General features: G+C 33.9%; 1 protein-coding gene across 2 annotated transcripts in view; it reads right to left on the minus strand.

Moving 5' to 3' along the window:
• The window catches only part of LOC128981979 (mucin-2-like), a 115,739-nt gene that overhangs the window by 53,672 nt on the left and 35,453 nt on the right, over positions 1-26,614 (minus strand). For both annotated transcript variants that reach the window (XM_054401004.1, XM_054401003.1), the window contains exons 6-12: positions 25,386-25,529; positions 24,266-24,340; positions 19,386-19,474; positions 10,080-10,389; positions 3,226-3,369; positions 893-919; positions 401-436 (exon numbers count right to left, since the gene is read on the minus strand). In XM_054401004.1, coding sequence (XP_054256979.1) covers positions 401-436; positions 893-919; positions 3,226-3,369; positions 10,080-10,389; positions 19,386-19,474; positions 24,266-24,340; positions 25,386-25,529 — 825 coding nt within the window. The remainder of the gene's footprint in view (positions 1-400; positions 437-892; positions 920-3,225; positions 3,370-10,079; positions 10,390-19,385; positions 19,475-24,265; positions 24,341-25,385; positions 25,530-26,614) is intronic.

Genomic DNA, 26,614 nt, shown 5'->3' on the forward strand with positions numbered 1-26,614 from the left:
ATGATTATAAAAATTAATTGAGGATGACTGAACACTGTTTCGAAGACATTCTCAGACATTTTGTTGGGGCTTGGGCTCGCCGAGTCTTACGAGCCCAACATTCTCGCCGGTACGAAGGCTTGCAGACCCCATAGACAGGTGAGCATGTTCGCCGCCAACATGCTTGCCCGTTTAAGGGGGGCTTAATAGATGGTTCTATTTTATTTTCAAATGATACTATTAGGGTTGTGTGGGCCAGATTTGTTTACTTCAGATACTTCATATCAGGTTAAAATTTTTACCTGTAAATATTGTACCAATAATGGTTTGATTTTGAAAAAATTTTAGCCAAACCGAGCCTAATATCTACCATTTTACAAAATCACTTCATCAAAACAAAAAATCTTCTGAAAATACTTACAGGACTACGAATTATTTCGCCATGCTGTTCCTTATTCTGCAAAATTTAAGATTAAATATAATAGTAAACCTGTTGAACCTTATTTTCTATATAATATACAGGTAAATCTACAAAAGGTAGACTAAAAGGCATAATAGATTAATTTATTGACATTTTAGTGTCATCAGTTTATATTTTTTGGCCATAAATTGCACTTTTAAAAAATAATAATGAAAATAAAGTTATTTATAATCTGAATTATTATATTTATTATAATTTAATAATATAATAATTAATTCATATCAACAATTTATCATAATAAAGGGTTGATATGTGATACCAAGAATACCGGTACCCAGTTTGTTTATCATGTATTCGTTTTCATAAACTTAAATAGAACTATATTCAGCTGTTAATAATGTTTACTTTTACAAAACTTTCTTTTATTATATAACCACTACTTTACGACAATTAATACCAAAAAGAATAATACGGTAACCAAATTTAACTTACATAATCCTCTGCACATATCCACACTCCCTGGAAAAAAACTTCCAATGCATTTAAAAGAAAAAACTTATACACTAGTAAAAGTTAATTCAAAACAATAATTATATTAGTAACATAAGCTTTTACCCTCTTGAACATGTAAACCATGAAAATTTAATTTTAAAATATGTCAATACTGTTCTGTAAAATACACCAACTCCCATCAAACCTACTGACTAGGCTGATTTCTAGTTCTAAATCTAATTCCTAATAGGGAAATCCATAGACCAAATGGACACCTACTACGGTACTTATAAAATAATATTTCCTTAAAACTTAATTTCTTATTTAAAAAACATTAATTTTAGTGAGTACTTAGGTTTGCTGCTACAGGGAAGGTATTAAGGTTTGTCGTTTTATTAAAATGTTAATAGCTAAGTATGATATAAGCAAAATTGCCAAATTTGATTAAAATATATCGATAAACAAGCAAACTAAAACCGAATAACATGGGAATTTAAAATTTACAATTTTTAAAATTATCTCTGTAACCGTTTGGCATACAACGCTTCAATATATAACATTATTTTTTTGTTTAAGATCTACAAATAGGTTTGAAAGGAAATGATAAAATGTTGTGTTTTTAGGGTCAAAAATGGGAAGATCTATTTTCATCCCATTAAACCCCCCATAAACCCCTGTTCGATTATGCTGTTTTGTGAACTCGTTCCAATGAAGGTAGGACACATTTTTATCAAATTTCATCAAAATAGGATAATATTTGCTTTAGTTATCGTGCTAACAGACACATATATAAATACAGGGTGTTTATAAAAGAATGCCGGGATTTTAAACGGTCATAGCTCAGGGACTAGGCCTACTCAAGATAATTAAATATCTAAAGGGAAAAGAACAAAGTTGTATCAAAATAGAAACAATTGATATTAAGAAAATAATTGATATTAAGTAGAAATAATTGATAAAATATTAGTTTTTTATTGTAGTATTTAAAAAAAAGTCTTAAATTCTTAAAAGACATGACGCAATCTATCTGACAATAGTCAGTCAAGGATTAAGAATACAAGTATTCAAAAATATTTTAAGTAAGTAAGTAAGTAATTTGGAAATATTAATTGAAATTCAGATTTTGATCAATCTTATCAATCTTACAAACTGGCTAGTCTATACGCTTAGGGTGATCGGCAGGTTTATCTGATGTCTTAACTGAATCTTTTTAAGCACAAAGTTATCTTTTACAGATAACATCATAAAGCTGGCTTATGACGACACTGGCTAATAAATACGTCATTTATTTATTTATTTTATTAATAATGTGTTGATTTAGGTTTGTTCTACTGAAGACTTCATTAGGCTATCGATTTTTTGGGGCTTTGGATGCATAATTGTTGGATTTTTGACCATGTCATCGCTCGTTTTTAGATGGCCAGGTGAAATGTCTTTTCAAAACACTACGGTGCCACGAAACTCAATAAACCAGCGTCAATTTGCTTTTATCATCAAGTAGATTTAAATTTAGTTTAATAATCGATATAAACTCTGTGAACCACAGATTACACTCTGTGCCTTCTGTTGCGCCGTAAACATTGCACTGGCGTCTGGCATCAGGTGCATGAGTCCGTAGACAAAATGAATGAAATATAGACTGTCAGCCAAGCTGTGGTTACCATGGTTACCATAGGTTCTGGTGCACACCGCTGGGAGCGCCGTGTAGTTACGTAGCACGTACGCCGTAACTTCATGGCGCTCCAGCAGTATGTGCCAGAACCTATGGTAACTGCAGCACGGCTGACTGTCTATATTTAATTCTTTTTGTCTATGGTGTGTCGCAATAGCAGCCTACCACCCCGCATCTGTTTTGCTCATGCTAAGGTCAAAGTTTCCTCCCTTGCTACACGGGCAGGTAGTATTAACCTAACAGCGGACACGGCAGTTGCCGGAGCCTTGGCCTAGGAGGGTGCCTCACTTGGTGCCGCAACTTTTTTTTTTTAATAGAGGGCCAGGCTTTCGAGTGACCATAGGATTGCATCGCAGCTGGAACAGCTTATTGTGCACTGCGTTGATAAACGTACTTCACCAATAATCTGTGAAATAAAAGGGATCAATAATTTTGTATTTGCCCCTCCGACATTCACTAAGCGCAAATAGTGCTTCCAGCAGGAATTGTGGTATTTCAAAAACTAACAGACCAAGAGCCAACAATCATGAGTGTGACTAAATTGCATATGTTTGATAAAGACACATAAGATTATACTTTTTATGATAGTGGCACTTATCACCAGCCAGTGGCTCTTAAACTTCAATTTGATCAATTATCTACACACGGCAAATCTACTTACCTGCGGCAGAGGGGAAGGGTACATAGTGGTGTTCTGGAAGATGACGTTGTCAAGAGTTATTTCTCCGAGGATCTGGATTTTGGAGATGAACTTGAGAGGTACTCTGTGTTTGTAGGAGAGGTAGTGCTGACCATCCACAGCCACCTGACAGCAACACACCAATAGTCCAGTGAATAGAGGTATGTTAACTTACAAACGGTCCGGTAAGTCTAGCCTACACAACAATGCAAGGACAGCTGGGTCCAGTTTGAACATTTAAATGATTTGCCTTTTCTCAGGATTGAACCAGGATTTACTGTTTAGCACTCAGCTACTCAACTTATAAACAAGGCTACAGCATTAGTGAAGTGGGTTGTCTGGGCCATTGGGGTAAATGGGCCATACATTTTTCAAGAAACCTGTCTGTGATTAATAGCTGCCATATATTATAATGTTGAATTTAATGTATACAACATTGTGGCGTACTCAGTTATTTGACTATTTTCTACACACTCAAAGTAAGTCCAGTTGATTTTAGCATTAGATTATAATACTCTTTATGGATATAACAAAGAGTAAAAGTCGAATTGTCAGCATGATTCATCATTCTGTTTTTTTTTGTCTAGTTTGGGTGTTCCATTCCCCCAAGAAATATTTCATAACGGTGTATTTGGGCCAGGTAGTTGGGGTAAATGGGTCCAGGGTGGGCCCAGATATTATTAGTAAATATATAGGCTACAGGGTTTAAAAAAATAATGGTGGGGCTTTAACTGTCTGTGAAACTATTATAAGACAAATAAATATTTCATATTGGTACCCCTGCATCTGGTAGCTCAAACAGTTTTGTTTGTCTTAAATAAAACAGCTGTGTTGATTGTTGTGCTAATCGACGACAACCTACTTATTCATTTAAATAAACTTAAGTTGTATTTTCTTTACGAACATGTTTTCCCTCAAGAAAAGGCTAAGTGTGTGATGTTATTAAGTGAACTAAAGTCAATGACCCTAGTAAAACGGACATTTAGGATATGTAAAAAACATAGTTTATTCTCCGAAAATTCCAAATTTGGCCCATCTAATTGAATCAGAGATGCAGTTTCCATTGTAACAAGATAAATGTTGCACAACGTGGGGGTTGAAATAGATCATCGTCTGGGCGTATGTACAGCAAGAAATGGTGGCCATTTTGAAGTTTATTTGCTATGTATAAAATCTTGTTGATGTCAGGAATTCAACAAAATAAATAGTTTTTTTTATCTTTTCTCGTTTTCTTTTTATTTCATCATTAAACCCCACTATTATTTTATGGAAACCCTGTATTATTAGTAACTTAATTCAGAAAATGAAGACTTTGAGGCTATGCAACAAACAGAAGAGTATCTGGCTCAAGAGCTCAGCTTATATCTAGGCTTTCACAATACACAAATTTCATACATAAGCTTAACATATTCTAAAACTGTGTGTTTTTTCCCAGAAAATGGCGAGATCATATGTGAGAAAAACACAGAGATGAGCTGGCTTAATAGTCCAGTCAAAAAATAAAATTAATGATCCAACCTCCGAAAAAATCTTTAAGTTTTCAAATTTATTTGCACACATTTCTAGGTACCTAGGGAAGATTATACCAAAAGTCCCCATACTTATGAGGCTAGCTCTAGCGGCAATTAGCGAAAACAGGACAACCTTTTTGGTTTTTAGCTGAAATCTCGAGATCCGTTGGTCGGAGTTAAAAGTGGCTATGTATCAAATGAAAGACCATTAAATTTTAAATAAAAATGCCATATACACTTTTATTTTATTCCTAATGGTTGTAGGGCTTTAAATTATGGAGTTTTTTTTCTCAAACTGTCTGACTTAAGTTTGCACCATTGTTCACATTACCATTACCATTACCATTACCAACTGGCGATCGTTGACCAGATGTCTGGATTGATCTTGTCAAATAAAATTTACTTTTAAGAATTAATAAACTAATATTTACAGTATTTACACTACATGGCGGCCGGATTCAACTCAAAAGTCCATTGCACACCCCGATAGTTTGAGAAAAATGCCCTATTTTAGCTCTGTAACCATTAGGAATAAAATAAAAGTGTAAATGGCATTTTTATTTAAAATTTAATGATCTTTCATTTGATATGTGGTCACTTTTAACTCTGACCAACGGTTATCAAGATTTTAGCCAAAAATCAATAAAGGTGCCCTGTTTTTGCCAATTGCCGCTAGAGCTCACCCACCTCATATTTGTTGGGACTTTTGGTATGCTCTTGCTATGTACAGTAAACCTTCGATAGTTCGACACTCCTTGTAGTTCGACACAGGCTGAGCTATTTCGTCAAGTGCTGATATTTAATGGTTACAATTGTGATGTAGGCTGACTTACATTAATTTGTCATATACTGTATTGTTGATTTGAGAATTAACTAATGAACAGTGAAATTGTTAAGTTTTTTTGTATTTAATACATTTGGATGATTTCTATATAAGACTTGTGTTTTACTCTCCTGTATATTGAACTCCATTTACTCCCTTTAGTTTGACATTTCGATAATTCAACATCACTTAAGTCCAAAAAATTTCAAACTATCGAGGTTCTACTGTACCTAGAAATAAGTGTGCAAAGTTTCAAGACTTTTGGATTTTTTGGAGGTTAAACCTTTTTTTTCTGGATTATAACGTATACCCATGAGAACTTAGAGAAGGCCATTGAAGATGTAAGAAATAGGAATAAAACCACTTGTGGAGCATTTTTACATTACACTTTTCCAAGATCTACCCTAAAACATCGTATTATTGGGACCTAGGGCAAAGGAAACACAACCAAAGATGGCAAGGGTGGCGGTGGGGTCCAGTATTTCTTGTCTGCTGCTGCTAAAAACTACTAACTACTAACTGTACTTCTGGGCGTAAAAACACATCCGTTCTGTTATGCTGTTTTGCTGATGGACAAATGTTCCCACCTCTTTATGTATTCAAAGGAAAACCTGTAAAGGAATATTGGCTGAACCAAAACAACATAAGAGTGAAAATTTAAAAACGTACGTTTTCAGGAAAAGCACTTTGCAAATTTTTTTCCCCTTTTTTCAAAACTTTTATTATTTTTTTTATTTCATTAACATTTGAAGTTTCATAAAATGTCTATGGTAATGCAATATCTTTGGTAGTTTTCTTTTTAAAGAGCATCTTTAGTAGAAAAACACAAAATCCTGTCACGACCATAACGGACGTTTAAATGAATATTAAAAATAGTTAATATTATTTTTATAACTATGTTTTGCTATAAAATAATTTACTTTTATGACCATTATACAATAAAAAGGTCACTGAGCTTTTGGTATATTTGGTCTTTCTAGAAAAAAATAAGAAAAACCCAAAAAATAGAAAAAAGCCAATAAAATCTTTTTAAGTTTGTATAACTCCGAAAAAAACTTACCTGAGACCCGAAAAATCGTTATGTTTGTATAGGGGTGTGCTTCTTTTGTGTATAAAACACTGAAATATGACGATATTTTAATTTTTGAAATTTTTATGATAGAAATCATAAACGTGATGGTCAGGGACAAGCGGTACGGTCGTGAATTGTCTGGAATAATCTAAATCTTTCTAAACAATCCTTCAATTATACTGTTAGTTATAATAAAACTATGTGTTTCAATTGAACTAAACTGTTCAATTTACAATTATATTAAAGTTATTGTCACGACCAAACACACTATAATCCATAAGGCTGGATTGGTCGTGAAAAAAACCGCGATGGTCGTGAAACTTTGGTTGTGAAATTACGTGTTATTTGGCTTTGTTCTGGCGGTAGCCCTGCACCTCATGTTCGAGGATACAAAGTGGACTTCTAGGTTAATCTAGCAATTGAAATATCTTATAAACAAAAATTAACACCATGTCTACTTCATCGAATGACTACGTATGGTCATGGACACACCAAAATTACAAAAAACACAATCTTTCCTTTATTAATCTTGTAACTCCTCCTTTCAACTCAAAACGACCGGCACTACAATCCTGACGTACACCCCGAACTAGTCTCTAAAACCAACTGACTCCATCGACGCCAGGCTTGCCACTGTCGTGCTCCAAAGTTGAAAATTTTTCCCAAATGGTTGTGACGCCAAATCGAGGGACAGACTTATTTTGTCATGGTAGTCAGTCTGCAATGACAATAAAATTATAATATGCTCCTTTTTTGTAAGTTTAATAACCATTGATGACATAAAAATATGGCTTTATATATTTCGGCATGAATAATTAGTCTAAAACAGCGTGAAAGTTGGAAAATGTACCCTAGGGACATGTCATGGTCGTGAATTTCGGGACTTTAAAAATACGAAAAAATACCTAGAACCTATTCAAAACCAAATAAATGTGTGTAACATGTTGCCCCCGTCCCAAAAATATTAAAACACATAATAATAAACTACAAATCCAGTATCTACGAAGTAAAAGGCCAGGGACATGAAAACGTACGTTTTTAAATTTTCACTCATAACACAAACTGCAAATATTAGTAACCTCCTGAGGGTGGATGGAAACATCCTTATTTTTCAACTGGTTCTGTGATGTTTTTATGAATATAGGCGAGGAGAGGCCTGTGCTCCTTATCTATGATGGGCACACAACTCATATGTAGACCAATTTGATAAGATCAGCCATTGAAAATCAAGTGACCATTATGAAGTTGCCCCTTGACACACTACACATGTCTTGTAGCCATTGGACGTCGCCGTTTTTAAAGGCCTTAAAACAAACTGGAACAAAGGAGCTGTTCAAGTGGTAGATAGCCAATCCACGTAAGAAAATACCTAAAACTGAGTTTGTGGCTCATATAATAAACTTAGCCAAAGATTTGCCTTCATTATACATTATGAATGGATTCAAGACCACAGGCATCTATTAAAATGAGGAGAGAACCCAACAGACAGTGAATGTTGTAAAGCATATTCAAGAAGACCGGTTAAGATATGTATAAAAAAATCTCCCAAATCCTAATGCAGCACCAGAAGAAGAAGCCTGTCCAACTATAACTAAAACATAACTAAAACACACACACTGTGTGAAGTATAACTAAAACAGTGGGAGCAAAAGTACCGACTACCCCAATAGAGATAGTGGAGGTAACTACCATGACTGTGGCAGTAGAAGTGGACGTAAAAACTACCCCATCAGTGGCAGTGCCAGCTGGAACAGCCCAAGCCAATGCTGCAGAACTTAAGGTGGCAAGTACATCAATGCCTGTTGGTGATAATCCTAAGAGTTTTGAGGAACTATGGGTAGACTCATTGAAGAAAAAAAAAAAACAGATACGTCTGAGAAAAAACAAAAAAGCATTGTAACGTAACTAACTGTAAAATGATCACTACACAGAAATATTTGGTGATTTAAAGAGGAAGAAGAGAAAGAAAAAGAAGAAATGGCAAAAAGAAAAAAAAACTCAATCAAGAAGCAAAACAAGAATCACAACCAAAGATGGCAAGGGTGGCAGTAGGGTCCAGTATTTCTTGTCTGCTGCTACTAAAAACTACTAACTACTAACTGTACTTCTGGGCTTCTGTAGAATCAAGAGGCAAAGTAGGTAAATTTAAAAACTGTAAATAAAATTGATCCTCTAACAAAGAAGGCAAAAAAAGGAAAAAACATGAATACCCATATGTTAACTGACAAAAGTGAAACGTTCTATGTACAAGACAGTGACTCTGACCTGGAATTAAGTTCCGAAGAAGAAAAATATCTAAATTGTGTTCACATCTGTGTTGACATCAGTTTTTTTTTTATTTGGCCCAAGTGTGCGTGTGTTTGGGTGTACAGGGTCGACTTACATCTTCAATAAAATTAATAAAATAAAATTTAATTTAATGTTTGTAGTTTTTTTTTTTTATAAAACTCGTATACATGTGTGTCCAGTGTCCACTTGCCCCAAATACAAGTGTGACATACCAATGCATGGTGGTTCAGTTACCCCTTTTTCTTGGGGTAAATGGGCCCATTGGTTAAATTAATTTATTATTATTAAATATAACAAATTAAATGTTTTACTAGCATATTTGTAAAGCCTACGTACTTTATTGTATAGCAAAAATTATTGCACTTTCTTATTAAATGTTTGTATGGTTTCCAGAAACATTAAACATAAAAAATTGGCCTTAAGGCAAAAAAAAAATCCCAAATACCCTGCTGCACAAATATATAATACTATGGATGGAGCTTTAAGGAATGTGGAAACTCAGTGGCAGTTCTAGGACCTTGTCAAGGGGGAGGCTAAAAGGGAGTGTCGGAGACTAGGAGGGGGGTTTGGGTTGGGGGTCCTCTTCTTGAAAATTTGCTATTTTAAAGCCATTTTCAATGTCTTGTACTGTGTCTAAAACCCTCGATGAATTTTTATGACAAAATGTATGTTTAGTTTTAGTTTTCCACAGTCCAATCTGAAAACCAAAAAATAAATTCAGGGTAGGGAGGGGGGTCAGCCCCTATAACATGCCCCCTTGGAACCGCCACTGAGGAATCTGGAAATAATAAGTTACGCTACCTTCTACATATTAAACTGTCCAGCAACAAAAGATAAGTTTTGAACCAAGATATAGTGTACCTATGGGAAGTATGTACACTAAGTTGGTCAAACAAGAAGCCTGTATTAAAGGAGCAAGTATGTTGCTTTGAAAACCCGTTTGGCGTATATACAACTAATTTAATCCAACAGACCACAAAACCTTTTGTTCCTACTTTGATAAATACATATTTTTGAAGTACTGTACCATTTTCACAATGAAAACAGTAGAATAATCAATGCTTATTACTATTTAACTGTAAAATTTACCCATTAATTTATTTTTAAGAATGCTTGCTACTTTTGACCAATCGAGACTAACCTTAAACTCGTCTTCGGTGATGTAGAATTCGAGGTAGAAAGGCTGACCTCGAAGGAACGGAAACTTTTCTTGAGCTGTTTTATAATGGCTATAAGTGCCTCCTAGACGGGTGTCACAATCCGTGATGTTGGTCATATTTTGAGAGTCTGGCTCATAAAACCTTGGACTAAAGTGGAATGCAATATCAGGCTGCTTTTCTTCAAAAATGGTATTCAAGCTAGATATACCAACAAACTTCTTCATTTTCTTTGTATAGTCTTCTGTACAAGGAGATGCAACCAAGAAGTCCACTACAAAATTCCTGGAAAGACTGGATGGCCAAGGAGCAGGAAACCGAGAAAAAAATTGTTTTGATATCAGTTCAAATTGTTATTACTAATGGTTTTATTTTAAATACAGTAAAACCTCTCACTAACTCGGCACTTTTTTTAACTAGAGGTTGTACAAGTCTGAGGTTTGTCGAGTTACCCATGGGTGAGGTTCATAACTCTGTTAAACTGAAACCAAGTACTTTAAAATACAAAATTGCATAACCCCAAGCTTAAAGATTTCCAAGTAAACTGATACAAATTAATACCGATACAATTATATTAATATTGATACAAATTAATTATCACCAAGGATAAATACAACAGCAAACCTACAGTTCCTGACTACAACACAGCATTCCAGGACTTGATCAGCGACTTCAAGCAAAGAGGTTTTGAAAAATTGATTTGCTCTGTCATGGGGTGTGTTCGTGATAAAATATCCATAGAAGTCTTTACATCTAACATTATCAACTTTTGCCATCTTACTGGAGCCTCTGTGGATATTGTAACTTATCACCAAAAGTCATCTCGTTCTCTTTGGAATGGTCTTGAGTATGATGAGTTTAATGCTAACTTGAAGCTCAGCATTTTATCTAAATATCTAAAAGACCAAGCAGCACCTGAACCTCTATGTCCCAATCAACCTCTGACCAGCTCGTCTCAGCCTATGCCAACACCACAGACCACTCAGGATGTACAGGAGGTCACCAACCCACTCGCCAACCACCGGCAGATGTCAAGCAGAAGGGAGGAAGTACATGTGTCTAGTGAAAGTGTGAAAAATCATGGCCATTATAGTGATAGTGAAGTGTGCACCCCAACCTTAACATTAAGTTTAAACTAAGTAATAGCGACAATGAAAATGTTTCAGCATGTAAAAATAACTTTGCAGATATTAATGTAAATGTTACACATCAAGTCCTTGATAATCAAGATTATTCTTTTGCAAATCATAATCTTAAGCAGCTTGCTAAATATTACAATCATGTTTCTACAAACAAAACTAACCATAATAATTATAAATCAGATATTACAAAGAAAAAAAAACCGCATTGAATCTCAACCTCTGAAAATTCTGCATCAAAATGTTCAACACCTCTCATCTCGCCTTAATATATTAAAGATAAATTTGGATGAAATTCAGCCAGATTTAGTAGCACTATCAGAACATAAAATGGTTGAATCAGAAATTATGTCTCTTAACATTGTAAACTATAACAAATGCTCTTACTTTTCAAGAAAAAATTCAATGGGAGGAGGGGTGCTAATATTAGTAAGCAAAGCTATTAAAAGTAAAAGTATAAAAATAAAAGCAATCCAGGATCTTATAGAGGAAAAAGAATTTGAGTGTTGTTTATCTTTAATCACTGAAAATCAATTTTCTTTTATTTTAGTATGTTTATATAGATCTCCAATTCACTGTCTAACTGAGATATTTTTAGAAAAATTTGATTTGATGTGTAGCATATTGAGTAGTAGATTTAAAAATATTGTCATAGCTGGAGACTTTATTACTAATGTTCTAAACAAAGATAAAACATATTATTTATTTAGGAATATCTTAAAATCACATAATTTGGAGTATAAAGTAGACTTTCCAACAAGAATAGCATCTGAATCAGAAACTGCTATAGATAATATCATTACTAATATTGAATGCAAAAAAACCATAGCATATGGTATTTTAACATGTATTTCTGACCATGATGGCCAATTATTCGAGGTATATGGAATAAAAAGTAAAATTAAGAGTATAAATAAAGTGTTTAGAAGGAGCTTTTCTGAGACTAATATAAATTCATTTTTAACACTATTAGCTAAAGAAGATTGGTCTGAAGTATATCAAGCCACTGTAGAAACTAAGTATGATGTTTTTATTTCGATCTTTGTACATGCCTTTGAAACTAGTTTCCCTAAAATGTTCCAAGTAGAAAAAACTACTACTTCTAATTCATGGATTTCCAATGACATTAAAATGAAGAAAGAAAATTTAGTGAACTTAGAAAAACAATATAGAACACTAAAATCTGAGTCTCTAAAAAATAAAATCAAACAATTAAAAAAAGAATTAAAAATTCTGATGATAGACAATAAAAAACAATACTTCAATGACAAAATAACAAAATCCACAAATAAATCGAAATCAATTTGGAAAATTATTAATTCTGAAGTAAATACTAAGACAAAGCCTGGTAAAAATTTGAAAATTTTGTTCAACGACAAAATTGAATCAAACCCAACTTACGTAGGTAATATTCTGAACAACTTTTTTATTAATGTGGTTGATGACCTTGTTCTTCCAAACATTAATAAAAATACTATAAGTATTGAATCTAACCTTAGAAAACCACCCCAACCAACCTGCAGCTTCAAATTTAGAGAAGTTGATGAAAGGCTAATAGAAAAGATAGTTAAGTCATTAGATAATAAATTCTCAACAGGGATGGATGACATACCAGTTACCATTGTTAAACATGCTTTTCCTCTTATATCAAAACCATTAACTCATATCATAAATTCCTCTTTAATTTGCCGTATCTTTCCTCATAAATTAAAAGTTGCCAAAATAGTACCAGTCTATAAAAAGGGGGATGAATATGATCCCACAAGTTATAGACCAATCTCGTTATTGCCTGTGTTTTCAAAAATTTATGAAAAAGTAGTATATAACCAGCTTTTAACCTTCCTTGAATCAAACAATTTGTTGGATCCCGAGCAACATGGCTTCCGACAGGGAAAATCTACGATAACTGCAGGTATTGATTTTATTGAATCAATAATTGACTCCATTGACAGAAATGAGAAGGTAATTGGAATTTTTCTCGACTTTTCAAAAGCATTTGACTCTGTTTCACATAAGAAATTGATAGAAATTCTTTACGGCTTAAATATAAATAATAAAGAGCTTAAGTGGTTCAGTTCATACTTGCAAGGAAGGCAACAATGTGTCCAAATACAGCATAATTTCTGCCACCCAAATAATAAATACTCTTATACTCAAAATATTTACTCTGAATACAAAAATATTAAATATGGTGTCCCCCAGGGATCTATTTTGGGCCCTCTTTTATTTCTTTGTTATATGAGGGGGTTCCCACTAGCTGTCGATGGAGGAAGTCCAGTGTGTCTTTATGCTGATGACACCAACATCACAGTTACAGGCAATTCCCAAGAGGAAGTCGAACTAAAATCTTTTCTAAATCTTTTATCAATTAATGATTTCTCAAGTAGCAAAAATCTCCTAATAAATTACAGTAAATCAAATTTTATATCATTCTCCACAAAACAATCAAGATGTAAATTGAACCCGAATATTTACCTTGATAATTCAAACTTGAGTCAAGTGGAGTATACAAAATTTCTCGGATTGATATTGGATCAAAACCTAAATTGGGATAAGCATGTTGAGCATGTAATTGACAAAATGTCAAAAGGTAGATATGCCCTGCGACAAATGTCAAGGGTGTGTGATATTGATACTTTAAAAACCATATACTTTGCATTAATAAATTCTCACATATCCTATGGTATAGCAATTTATGGAGGAACTACCCAGAAAAATTTGGATAAAATTCTTCATCATCAAAAAAAAGCACTCCGAATTATTTTCAAAATTAAAAATAAACACCAATCAATGAAACCGTTCTTTTCTAAATTAGGTGTTATGACAGTCTATGACTTGTATATTTATGAAACTATATTACATGTAAAAAAATTAAACCTCCAAACTAATAGTACAAATATTCAACACTATAAATTAAGGCATACTAGGCAGGTTCAACGACATAAATTAAAGTTTTTTGAGAAGAAATGTAGTTTCATTGGCATCAAATTCTTATTTAATTTACCTAAAGTTATAATAGAGGAAAAAAGTTTTGACGTTTTTAAAAAAAGATTGAAAGATTATCTCCTTTCATTGTCTTTGTATTCTTTGGATGAATTTTGGAATTCAAGAGAAATCATACATGATAGTTAGAAAGATGATTTGATTTAATTTTGTTTTGTTTATTCTTCTTAAGCTTAAAATTTGTTTTGAAAAGATAATGATTGTTTTAGCATTAAGTAAAGCATAATTCATCTTTATATTTATTTGACGCTATTCATTGTATAAAAACTTGTACTGTGAATGAATAAAGAGAATTTGAATTGAATTGAATTGAACCGAGATATTATACAGGGGTGCCCACAGGGGGGGGGACTGCGTCATTGAAATTCTTGGGGGGGGGGGGTTGCAAAAAATTCTAATGGGGGGGGGGGGCTAAAGTTAATTGCAACAGTGTTCAACGTGACGACAATCAAAAAAATATTATGAAGTCACCAGATAGAAAGTCGATTAATTAATGATAATAGATATATTATTGAATTCAATTAGTTAAAATAGGATTTTAGGATGGTTTATAGGATTCGTTAAGGAAGTTATTATTCAAGATTAGCAAGACGTGAGATCTAAGAGGGAGGGCACGGAATGGCTCAACTGCTGTGATAGATAAAGATAACGCGTGGTACAGACATGTCCAGCTACACCGCGACTCAGCACAGAACGCTTTGTTGACATAAAGCTCGTTAAAATACAATCAAGAAGCATAGACTACAATACTTTACACTATTGTGTAGATACTCGATTACCTGAGACCTGAGTTAATAGGCAGGGGGGTCGAAAAATACAGTTAATCCAATATAGTATAAAAACAGATAACAAACCCATTAAAACGCTGTAAGCAGCCATTATCGTCACGATTTGCATTTTTATAAACGAAATTTAATATTGCACAATCATTATTATTGTGCAGTAACATTTTTATTGTACATTTCAAATCATTTATCTAGGTTCAATTGTACAAACGAGTTAGCGTAGCGAACGAGCTAACCTGAGGGCAAGTGAGCGCAGCGAACGAGCTCCAACCTAAAGGTGAGTGAGCGTAGCGAACGAACTTCAACCAGGACGTGATTGAGCCATGCGAACGAGCTCATCTTGAAAATGAACGAGCATGTGACATAAAACCACAATAGGACAGGACGACGTCTGTCGGGCCAGCTAGTAAGTAATAAAAAAGTGTAAAATTATATTTAGAGATAGTAAAAACACTCTTAAAAAAGCATGTAACATGAACAATCTTGTTATTCTTTTTCTTTGATCTTCTATTAGGTTTCTCTTCAATTCATACACAAATTCAACAAGTCGCCATATTTAGGCCTACTTATGGCCCAATCACAGCCTTACTATAAAGTTACCATGGTTACTAATCACTCAATCACAGTTTACGAAGCATTATATCCATATCGTCATCATTCCCCAGCTGTTGTATCTGAAATCTGTTATAACATAGCGCACAGCAGACAGAAGAGTAAAACGGCGCAGACGATTGTTATTGGCGCAAGCGTTGTTTATTCCATTTCATTTTCATCAAAGGAGCTGTGATCCTTCCAAAGGGAGGGAGGGGGGGTCGTTATATAAAGAGAAAGACGCTGACAATTCGTTAAGCAGAGGTTACGAACGCTATATGGACATTCTGGCAATAAAAAATTCTTTAAATTGAGGTGACTTATAAAACTCTAATTTTATTTACCTATATAGAAAGATAAGTTTTCAAGTCCTGTACAACACTGATTCACGGTCTTTTCCCGGTAATCAAAATTCAAGTACAACTTGATACACACAGAATCTCCGGTTCCCGACCTGGATATAAAATGGCTAGTTATTTAATTTAATTTACAGTTACATATTAGTACCCGTGATAAATCAAACCCGTTATATAATCCAAAGCCACACGGTTATTAATCTCACTTGGTTTTGGATTTGCTTACAAACGAGATCGGAAATGGTTACAAACGTGATCGGAAATGGTTAGGGCCTACACAGTATTCGTAAACAACATTTATGTAAACATATCAGTGACAGCTACAAAAAGGAATCTTTATCCAAACAGCTGTTCGTAATTTCATATATGACGTGTTCTCTTAACAGGTTATTAGTATTTCATAAATGACGTATGTAGTAAACATGGAGAAAAAAAAACTAAAAAAATCACACAAAATTGGGTTTTTGATCGTCCGTTATTTTATTTCCAAAATGGTGAGGCCATATTTTAATGGCTAAGCACGCTCTCGCCAATCCTGTGAATACAATTAAACCATTAGAATCATAATCTGTACTCTAGTTTTCTTTAGAGTAGGCTGCGTATAATGTCTTCTGGGCTGTGACAGACGGACATAAATTGAGATAAGATATGTTTATTTATTTATTTATTCCAATGGATACACCATTTACAAAATAATATATTGAAGCACATGATTAGAATAGAAAGATAACGTGTTTCAACTTCTTCAATGTATAAAACGTAAAAAAAACCCAAAATATGTATAATTCTGTACAGACAAAACTAAATCTTTATTTATATAGATTAACTGGTTTTGGTTTGAACTTTCAATATCTAAAAAAATTATAAAACTTCTTTTAGTTGAACAAATAATGCTGGGCGGGGGAATAATGTTTCTCATTTGTTGTGTACCTCATTTATGGTGGGGGGAGCTGTTGCTCAATTGGGGGGGGGGGGGTGCGTCATGAGTCTAGGGGGGGATGGGCACCCCTGTATTATAAGTCCAAGTTTCATAACCCCAAGGTTAAATAAAACCATGTATGTCACATTTCGTCCAGGATATTCTCCGCACAAAGAAGCTAGAGCTTGACCGAGATGCAGTCTAGGTCATAAAGAAATTGAATGCCAGAAACGGCGCGAGCACTGAGGGCTTAGTCACATGTTGACCTGACCTGAAGTAATGTGACAAACAATCCCAAGTCTGTATCCAAAAGAGTAGAGGGGGTTTTTTAGTGAGTTGTCTGACAAGCTCAGGAGTCTCACACTACAGGCTGGCTACCTGTGTGCGTAAAAGCATTTTACCTCCTCTCCCTTAGAAAAAAAAGGTTAAATAAAACCAAGTACTTTAAAATATGAAATTTCATAACTCCAAGCGTGCAGATTTGCAAGGATAACAAGCTCAAGTTTCATAATTCCAAGTGTTTATAACACCGAGTTTCATAACTCCAAGTTACAATGGGTACAGTCCGTGCAGGAAACGATAACACACGTACACGCATTGCACACACACCTGCTGGAAGAGAGGTTCGGATGTTCGCGAGACTATTTGAAGTGGTGCGTTCCCTGTCGCTTCGCACGTTTGTCTAAATTGTAATAAAAATATTTACAGGATGAAATTTATATATTTAAATTCTGTGTGAACTGATGTTTAATACGATATATATACCATTTAGTTTGTGCAGATGGGTAATTTTTAATAAAGGAGAATATAAAAAGGTTGCTTAATGTAAACATGAAAAAGTAAGTGAGCGAGGATATTTTTATTTTTTGATCAGATGAAAACTTTCAGCGAGAAAAGTGCAGATGATTAGTCATAAATTTTGTTCCAAACATTTTTTTGTAAGACTTTTATTTTGTCAAATAATTGTCTTAAATGACCACGACGAGGTATAAATGCATAAATTAGTTTACGTGCTGACTGTGACATACGGTATTGAGTAAACAATTTTCAAAGAAATGTTGAATATTCAACAATTAAATTGAAAAGTCAAACACAATATTAAGACATAGCCAGCCAGACTACTTGTGCTTTGTCACCTATTGACTAAAATAATTTCTTCATCAGCATCTTATGTGTTATATAATTTACAGAAAGTGTTACATCAGTGTGTTCAGTGCCAGATGTATCACAAGCAATAGGGGCCCGCAAAGGATAAAAAAACATGTTTTCAGAACAAATTTTTTAAACCATCAGTTTGCTGCTATTATGTCCCCGTGGTCAAGTGTAGATAATAATTTCTCTCTATAAATGCGGACCTAAGGAGATGTCCTGATATCGCCGCGGTCACAGGTGTCAATGATTATATGTCCCCCGTTTACGGACCGTGAGAGATGTTCACAATTTGTCCTGGTGTCAATATACCCCTAGATTAGGGTAAGTGTTCACAATTTCTCCTTGATCGTGGGTGACAATGATGATTTCCCCGTAATAATAGCCCACAGGAAATGTTCACAATTCAACATGGTCATGGGTGTCGATGATGATGTCCCTGTAAAGTGACCCACGGGAGATATTTATGACTTGGAAGCGGTCATAGGTGTCTATGATGGCACTGCCTTATTTCCCTCTATGTATAGCCTTTTGTTGCCTGGACTATCAAGTTTAGAGGACTTATTTAAAACAGCTATGCTAGAAATTATAGACCGGATGCAATGGCGGATTATGATCTCAGCAACCCCTAGGCACATGTAAACTTGGGCCCCACCCCCATGGACGTCATTTCAGACTTTTAACTGGGGTGGCAAGATCTACCAGGGGGTCCAGGAGCCTTTCCCCGGGAAAAGAAACTGGCTTTAAATTTTTTAGTTTCTTAAGCTTTTTCAAACTGTTTTTAAAAAAATTTTATTTTTATTTAGAAAATTCAGTTACAGGAAATGAAATGAAAATTATTTATTTAAACAGGCAAAGTTAGGGCCACATGGCCCTCTCTTACACTTAACCTGTGGAATTGAGAAGCAAAGCTTTGGAATTGGCCGAACTGTACTCTAGTGATCTAAATAAAGATTAATTCATTTGTGAAATTGAAAATTGTTTTAAGCACCATGCCTTAACAGTAGACAAAAATTTAAAAGAAGCCACGGCAAGAATGGCATTAACATTTTTTTTTGTTTTATTTTTTTGTAAAGGAAAATAAAACACCGATCTTGTAACTATCCTACTTGTAGTTTGCATCAATAATTAACAGCCAAGTAACTAAAAGGCACCAGGGTCCAGAATTGTCTTTGCTGAGGATAAAACCAGCGACATTCAGATTTGAAGGCAAGCACTACCTACTCAGCTTCTCAGACAATCTAATAAATCCTTAATTATTTCACCTTTTTAAGTGTATAAGAACTGATGATTTGAAAATATGACTTTTGTATAAATATAAAATCTACTGCTTAAAAGTGCATCTTACCTATCAGAATAATCATTCATCATCCCTTCAACTATAACAGAGGAGTGAGCTTGCAGTTGAGACGTCAGATTGTATACAGCAAATATACCCTAAAAACAAATACTTTATTAAACACGATATAACATTAACAATATTAATGATAGCGTAAAACCCATTAAGTGCTACTGTTCCATTTCCTAGTATTTATTTTTAAACATCTTTGCCACCAAGACTGATATTCGAATATATAATAGGTTACGTACCTTGGTCTGTCTTCAGTCTTATTTTAGTCAATGGATGACTAGTTTCGGGTACAAAGAAGATATGGGTACCCATTGTTGAAGATATAAAAAAAATATCTTCAGTAATATTTTTTTAGGTTACCCCTATGTCTTTTTAGCGAATATCCCATATAGGGAATAAGCTATTACCGTAGTACTCATGGTAAGACCTGGACGCGGGACCGATTTTTTTTTTCATTTTGAGGTCCCTAGAGGCCAAAAACACAATCCGTTCAAATTCATATATATATATATATATATATATATATATATTTATATATTTATATATTTATATATTTATATAATATATATACAGGGTGGTCGCGAATAAGCAATAAACTTTTTATTGGGTATAAGAGGAGCACAAATGGAACTCGTAAACGTGGTTTAAAAAAATATATCTCATACACACCCCGAGAGATGAGTTGTTTTAAGTTTTTTGGAAAAAAATTGACATAATTGCAAAAATGTTGCATTTTTCGGGTTATTTTAAAACTTTTATCAACATTTAACAGTACCATCGCGTTCTCCACAAAATTTTGTATAAAAATACATGTACTTCAACTTGCCTAAATCTGCATAGCTACTTATTAAATTGAATAGAAATAAAAATTTGTGTTTTTCAAAAAAATATTAAAACATAAGTAAACATAAAACTTTTTTAAAAAAGGTTTTAAAGAGCAGCAAATACTTTAAAAAACTGGCCCATAATCTAAGCTTTCAAACAATACCATAAAACGTAATATTTGATTCAGATAAATGTCAGCTATTCAAGTTTGAATGGCGTAAAACACAATTTATCCAAAACATTTTTCACTACTGTCGCGTCGTAATAATGGTTTTTAGATTATTTAAAATAGCACCATCTAAAAGGATTTTGAATTCAACTTTTTGGCAATACTTTTAAAACTGGATCAATTAACTCAGTTATAAGGCCAATCTTATACAAATTCTAGTAAGATATGTATGATATGAAAATTAATGACATAAAAATTAATAATAATCCATTTAGTAGTAGAGAAATTTGTTTTATTATTTACAGTGCAGCCATGATATGAAACTAAAAAATACTTAGTCACTTTCTCTTATTTACACTACTGCATACTTCACTAAAACGACAAGGCTGTGCCCTATTAAACCTTAAAAAACAAGATACAGATATTTGATATACATCAACTTAGTAAATAAAATAGCCTTAAAATATGGTAAAGTGGAAATATTACAGTAGTTGAGGATTAAATTGAACACATGAGACAAATTATTTAGTTTCAGGTAATGAAAATGTTCAACATTTTGGATAGCTTGTACAGACAGTTGATAACATTTAAATTAAAAAATAAAAGTTAGCCACAAAATATGGAAAAATAAAAAGATAAAATAATGGATTAAAATAAACGATCCGCCTCACTTAACAAATCAAGTGAGAGAATGGCTTCACTTCAACTTCCCACTTGGATCGGACGTGGAGGCACTGTTTCTTGGCATGCCAGATCTCCGGATCTTATCCCTATGGATTTTTTGTTTGTTTGGGGATTTAGAAGATTGGGGTAAGAACTTTTGAACAGGATCATTGGAGCAGCAGAAGTGCAGAAGAGCAGGGGCAAGATGAGCCATAGCATAAGATGAGCCAAACAAATTACTCTACTACGAAATGAATTGTTATTAATATTTAATTTCATATCATACATATCTTACTTGAATCGGTATAAGATTGGCCTTATAGCTGAGTTAATTACTCCAGTTTTGAAAGTATTGCTAAAAAGTTTATTTCAAAATCCTTTAGGATGGTGCTTTTTTAAATGATCTAAAAACCATTATTACGACGCGACAGTAGTGAAACATGTTTTGGATAAATTGTGTTTTACGCCATTCAAACTTGAATAGCGGACATTTATCCGAATCAAATATTACGTTTTATGGTATTGTTTGAAAGCTTAGATTATGGACCAGTTTTTTAAAGTATTTGCTGCTCTTTAAAACCTTTTTTAAACAAGTTTTATGTTTACTTATGTTTTAATATTTTTTTGAAAAACACAAATTTTATTTCTATTCAATTTAATAAGTAGCTATGCAGATTTAGGCAAGTTGAAGTACATGTATTTTTATACAAAATTTTGTGGAGAACGCGATGGTACTGTTAAATGTTGATAAAAGTTTTAAAATAACCCGAAAAATGCAACATTTTTGCAATTATGTCAATTTTTTTCCAAAAAACTTAAAACAACTCATCTCTCGGGGTGTGTATGAGATATATTTTTCTAAACCACGTTTACGAGTTCCATTTATGCTCCTCTTATACCCAATAAAAAGTTTAACGCTTATTCGCGACCACCCTGTATATATATATGTGTCCGTTAGCACGATAACTCAAGGAAAAATGATCCGATTTTGATGAAATTTGGTACAAACGTGTAAACCTACGTTTATTCGAACGAGTTCGCGATCCAGCATGATCGGACCATGGGAACGGGGGTTTACGGGGGGTTTTATGGGATAAAAATAGGTTTTTTCCCATTTTTGACCCAAAAAACATAAAATTTAGCAATTTCTTTCCAAACCATTTTGTAGAGCTTAAAAAAATGATTAAGTATATAATAATTATATAAAGTATAATAATAATTATATAATTATATATAAGTATATTAAGTATATAAATAATTAAGTAGGTATATTGAAGCGTTATTATGCGCCTAATGGTTACGGAGAAAATTCCCAAAAATTGTAAATTTAAAATTCCCATGTTATTCTTATGGAGAATAAGTAAATTGTTGTAGTTTGCTTGTTTATGAACATATGTTGATCAAATTTGGAAAATGTTTTTATTTCTTACTAACTATTAACGTTTTACAAAAAAAAAACAGTTTTACTCTCCCTGATGCAGCAAACCTAAGTACTAGTTAAACTAATTCTATTTAAATAGAGAATAAATGTTATATTTTTAAGTAGACATTTCAGTGTAAATCCAATCAGTCAAATGGAAATTCGCTTAGTCTGCAGGTTTGCTGCGGCGGGGGTATTATGTTGTAGTAGGACCTCAATAAATTCAAACAATTGGCATGTTCAGTGATGTTATCTTGAAAATAAATACAGTACTAGTATATAATAGGTTACGTACCTTGGTCCGTCTTCAGTCTTATTTTAGTCAATGGATGACTAGTTTCGGGTACAAAGACCCATTGTCAAATCCTTTTCAAAACATCATGTAGAAGCTGGTCAAAAATCCGACGGAAGTCTTCATCATTAAAGTTTATTATTTAAAAAACACAAGTTACGAAACATATAAGACGATTGATAGGCCGGCCACATACTTTATGTGTTAACCTGTATTTATATAATGATGAAGACTTCCGTCGGATTTTTGACCAGCTTCTACATGATGTTTTGAAAAGGATTTGACAATGGGTCTTTGTACCCGAAACTAGTCATCCATTGACTAAAATAAGACTGAAGACGGACCAAGGTACGTAACCTATTATATACTAGTATTTATTTTCAAGATAACATCACTGAACATGCCAATTGTTTGAATTTATTGAGGTCCTACTACAACATAAAAAGACATAGGGGTAACCTAAAAAAATATTACTGAAGATATTTTTTTTATATCTTCGTCAATGGGTGTAACATGTTGGTTGCTTTAGTATACAATGACAAAAATTAAGATATACAACATATTAACTAGGGATGTGTCGATTCTGAATCCCGATTTTCGATATCATCAATACTTGGACATTGGTATCGGTATCGAGAATCAATCATCAAAAGTCTATACCAATACCCAATGTATCTATGAAGATCATCCAATCAAAAATTATTGCTGTTGCTGCAAGAATATTAGAACAGAAAGCAGAGTGGATCATATAAATATAAACAAATGATGGGTCCGAAAATAAACATGATTTTAGCAAATTGCTCTATAGGGAAGTAGATATTGACACGGTAAGACCAATATCCTCTTAAAACGTTTTTATTAGCTCGCTTTCTTGTCTGGTACAAATTTTGCAACTAAGCACTCGATAACTCTAATGTAATTTAAAGGAAAATAAATATGGTCTTGTATATTTTTGTAAAAATCAAAAAAGACAAATTTAAATTGGCTTAGTCTGCAGGTTTGCTGCTCCAGGGGTATTATTAATATTTAAAAGGAACTGTCATACCTTCTGATCTGTTAGTATAGGCATTCAGGCCAGTGACGTAATTTGTTTATGTTTATGATTGATACTGTTATAATATTTGTGTGTTGCCACGATCGCAGGTGACAACAACCATTTCATGATGATCAGAATTTTGCCACGATCCCGAGAGACGATAATGATATCTACACAACTGCGGGAGATAACCAGAATTTTTCTGGGAATGCTGAAGACGGCAATATTGTTTCCGTGAATGCCAGAGAAGATGATGTCCACACATACGCAAGAGCATTTGGTTTCCATTGCGGGAGAAGATGATTATGTTTTCGTTTCCACTGAGCGGTATTCCGGATTTTGTCGGGACCGCGGAAGACAGAGATGATGTATACGTGACCAAGGAAAATATTCACGTCACTCACAACTACGCAGTGATTGTGGAAAACGATGAAGATGTCTCCACCACTTTGGGAGTCGATCAGCATATTACCTTGGGCTCCAGCATGATGTTCCAACATGATGTGTCGCTTTCAACATCTGTCTGCCCTCCTTCCACAGGTTTTGCCTGAAATACAAATGTATTTGATCAAATAAAAATCTGATTAAGATTTATTGTTTTAGAACAGATAAAAATACTCTTTTTCTTAGCCTGAACCTTAGACAAAAATAATAAACTATAGACCGTCAGCTGTGCTGTGGCATTGACTATATAACACTATATAGATCTACGATGCATAGCCCTAAGGTAATATTGAAAGCTACTTCACACACTGGATAGTAGTGCACCATTGCAAACTTTATTCCGGTTAACATTTTCATTAACAAAAGTGCTCTTGTCTTTTCTGCGATACACTGAGATATAAGCAATCTAATGTGTTAACAACATTCATAGGTACACAGTACGCACAAAAGTAAAGAATTTAATCAGGACAGGATGTTTTACTATGCTGTAATCAAATTAAAGTACAGGTAAAAAAGTATTTACAATTTTTGTCTGTGTCATTAAATGCTATCATATCATATTTACTTACAAGTATCATATTTACTTATACATATTTTTACGCAGTGATAATGCCGTATGGAATAACAATTTATATTTGCATAAATCCAATATGACTCGTAATAATGTTGAAATGACTGCATATTATATAAAATTAAGTACCAAAGACGATTTAGATTGGTAATAACCCTATCTTGGAACATATGCCCCAAAAGTTGATGTAAGTAAATTTTGAGTGTTGCAATGTGTTTGGCATCCCAGAAAACCCCTAATCAGATGTTTAAACCATTATTATAGGCCAACTACCAAGAGAGATATGGAGCAAACAGGGTCTGGACGTCATCTTGGATACTACACTTCCGGTTCAAATTTCGCTTTGGCAACAGGCAGATTCGTACTCAGATTCAAGATTCAAGACTCAAAATAGCTTTATTAATTTTTAATACATGTGTACATATAATGGTGTCAATTAAATTTTTTTTTACTAACTTACTACATTATACAAAAACATTATAAGTGGTGCACCATTGCAAACTTCACTGCAACATACATGATATTAGACATGGTACTTCAATTTGATCAATTATCTACACACGGCAAATCTACCCACCTGCGACAGAGGGGAAGGGTACTCAGGAGAGGTCTGGAAGATGACGTTGTCCAGAGTTATATGTCCGAGGATCTGTATTTTGGAGATATCCTTAAAAGGTACTCTGTGTTTGTAGGAGAGGTAGTGCTGACCATTCACAGCCACCTGACAGCAACACACCAAGAGCAGTCAAATATTTTATATCGGACGTCGTGAAACACCCCCCCCCCCCTTTCTCAGGATTGACGGTTTAGTGTTTAACACTCAGCTACACAACTTATAAACAAGGCTACAGCATTATGAACACTATCGAACCTGTAAGAATTATGTGGAAACTGGAAATAATTAGTGACCTTACCTCGACATGTTATAGACTGTCCAACAACAAAAGGATTTAAGTTTTGAACCCAGAGAAAGTGTACCAACAGGAAGTATAGTGATAATAATCTACTGTAAGTGTAACTACTGGTATGTAATATTAAGTTGAGTAAGCGATGAATCATATAGCCCCCAAACAAATTTTAATACGATAGCATGCGTAGAATTTGAATTATCTATATCTATACTAATATATATAAATGAGATGGTGTGTGTTTGTGTGTGTGTCTGTCTGTTACCTAATAACGCAAGAACCACTGAACCGATTGAAATAGAATTTTGTATGAAGGTAGCTTATACAGGGTGTCCGGTCATAAGTGTTAAATAAAATTTTGCATCAAACTACATGGTAATGGCGACATAATGACGCACATTTGAGGTTCCCAACCTCAACCGTTAGGGAATAACAAATTAATTAAGGTTTTCCAAAAATTATTGTAGTTGTTATGAAAAAGGTTATATTACTCGAGTGTAGGAGAACTGGCTAGTCGTCTTATCGAACTCGTAAATTCAGGGGTCATTAAAGTGTCGAGGCGAGTGGAGAAGACTACCTGGCATAAGCCTATTCTCCCCGCCAGTACCATACCGGGTATTTCGCTGGGACTGGGGGAAAGGGGTGGTCGAGTAAAGAGGGGGCGGGAGAGTGAGAGAGAGTGTGAGGAGAGTGAAGGCGTAGACTTCTCATCCCATTGTAAATTTTGAAGCTTGATTTTCGTGTCTAGTTCATACGTCCACACTGATCGCTGGGGTAGACGAAGTTTTGTTTCTATTATTTTAGCTTTATTTTTATGATTTGTGCTTTACTATTTGGTTATATAACTAGGAGACCAGTTATTGTTAAAAGTCATCTGTTAACCGGTGCTTATTCTAAC

Source organism: Macrosteles quadrilineatus, unplaced genomic scaffold, assembly GCF_028750875.1.
Source record: "Macrosteles quadrilineatus isolate MER2022 unplaced genomic scaffold, UCM_ALF_1.0 Scaffold_73__1_contigs__length_606889, whole genome shotgun sequence".
Classification (NCBI taxonomy): Eukaryota; Metazoa; Arthropoda; class Insecta; order Hemiptera; family Cicadellidae; genus Macrosteles; species Macrosteles quadrilineatus.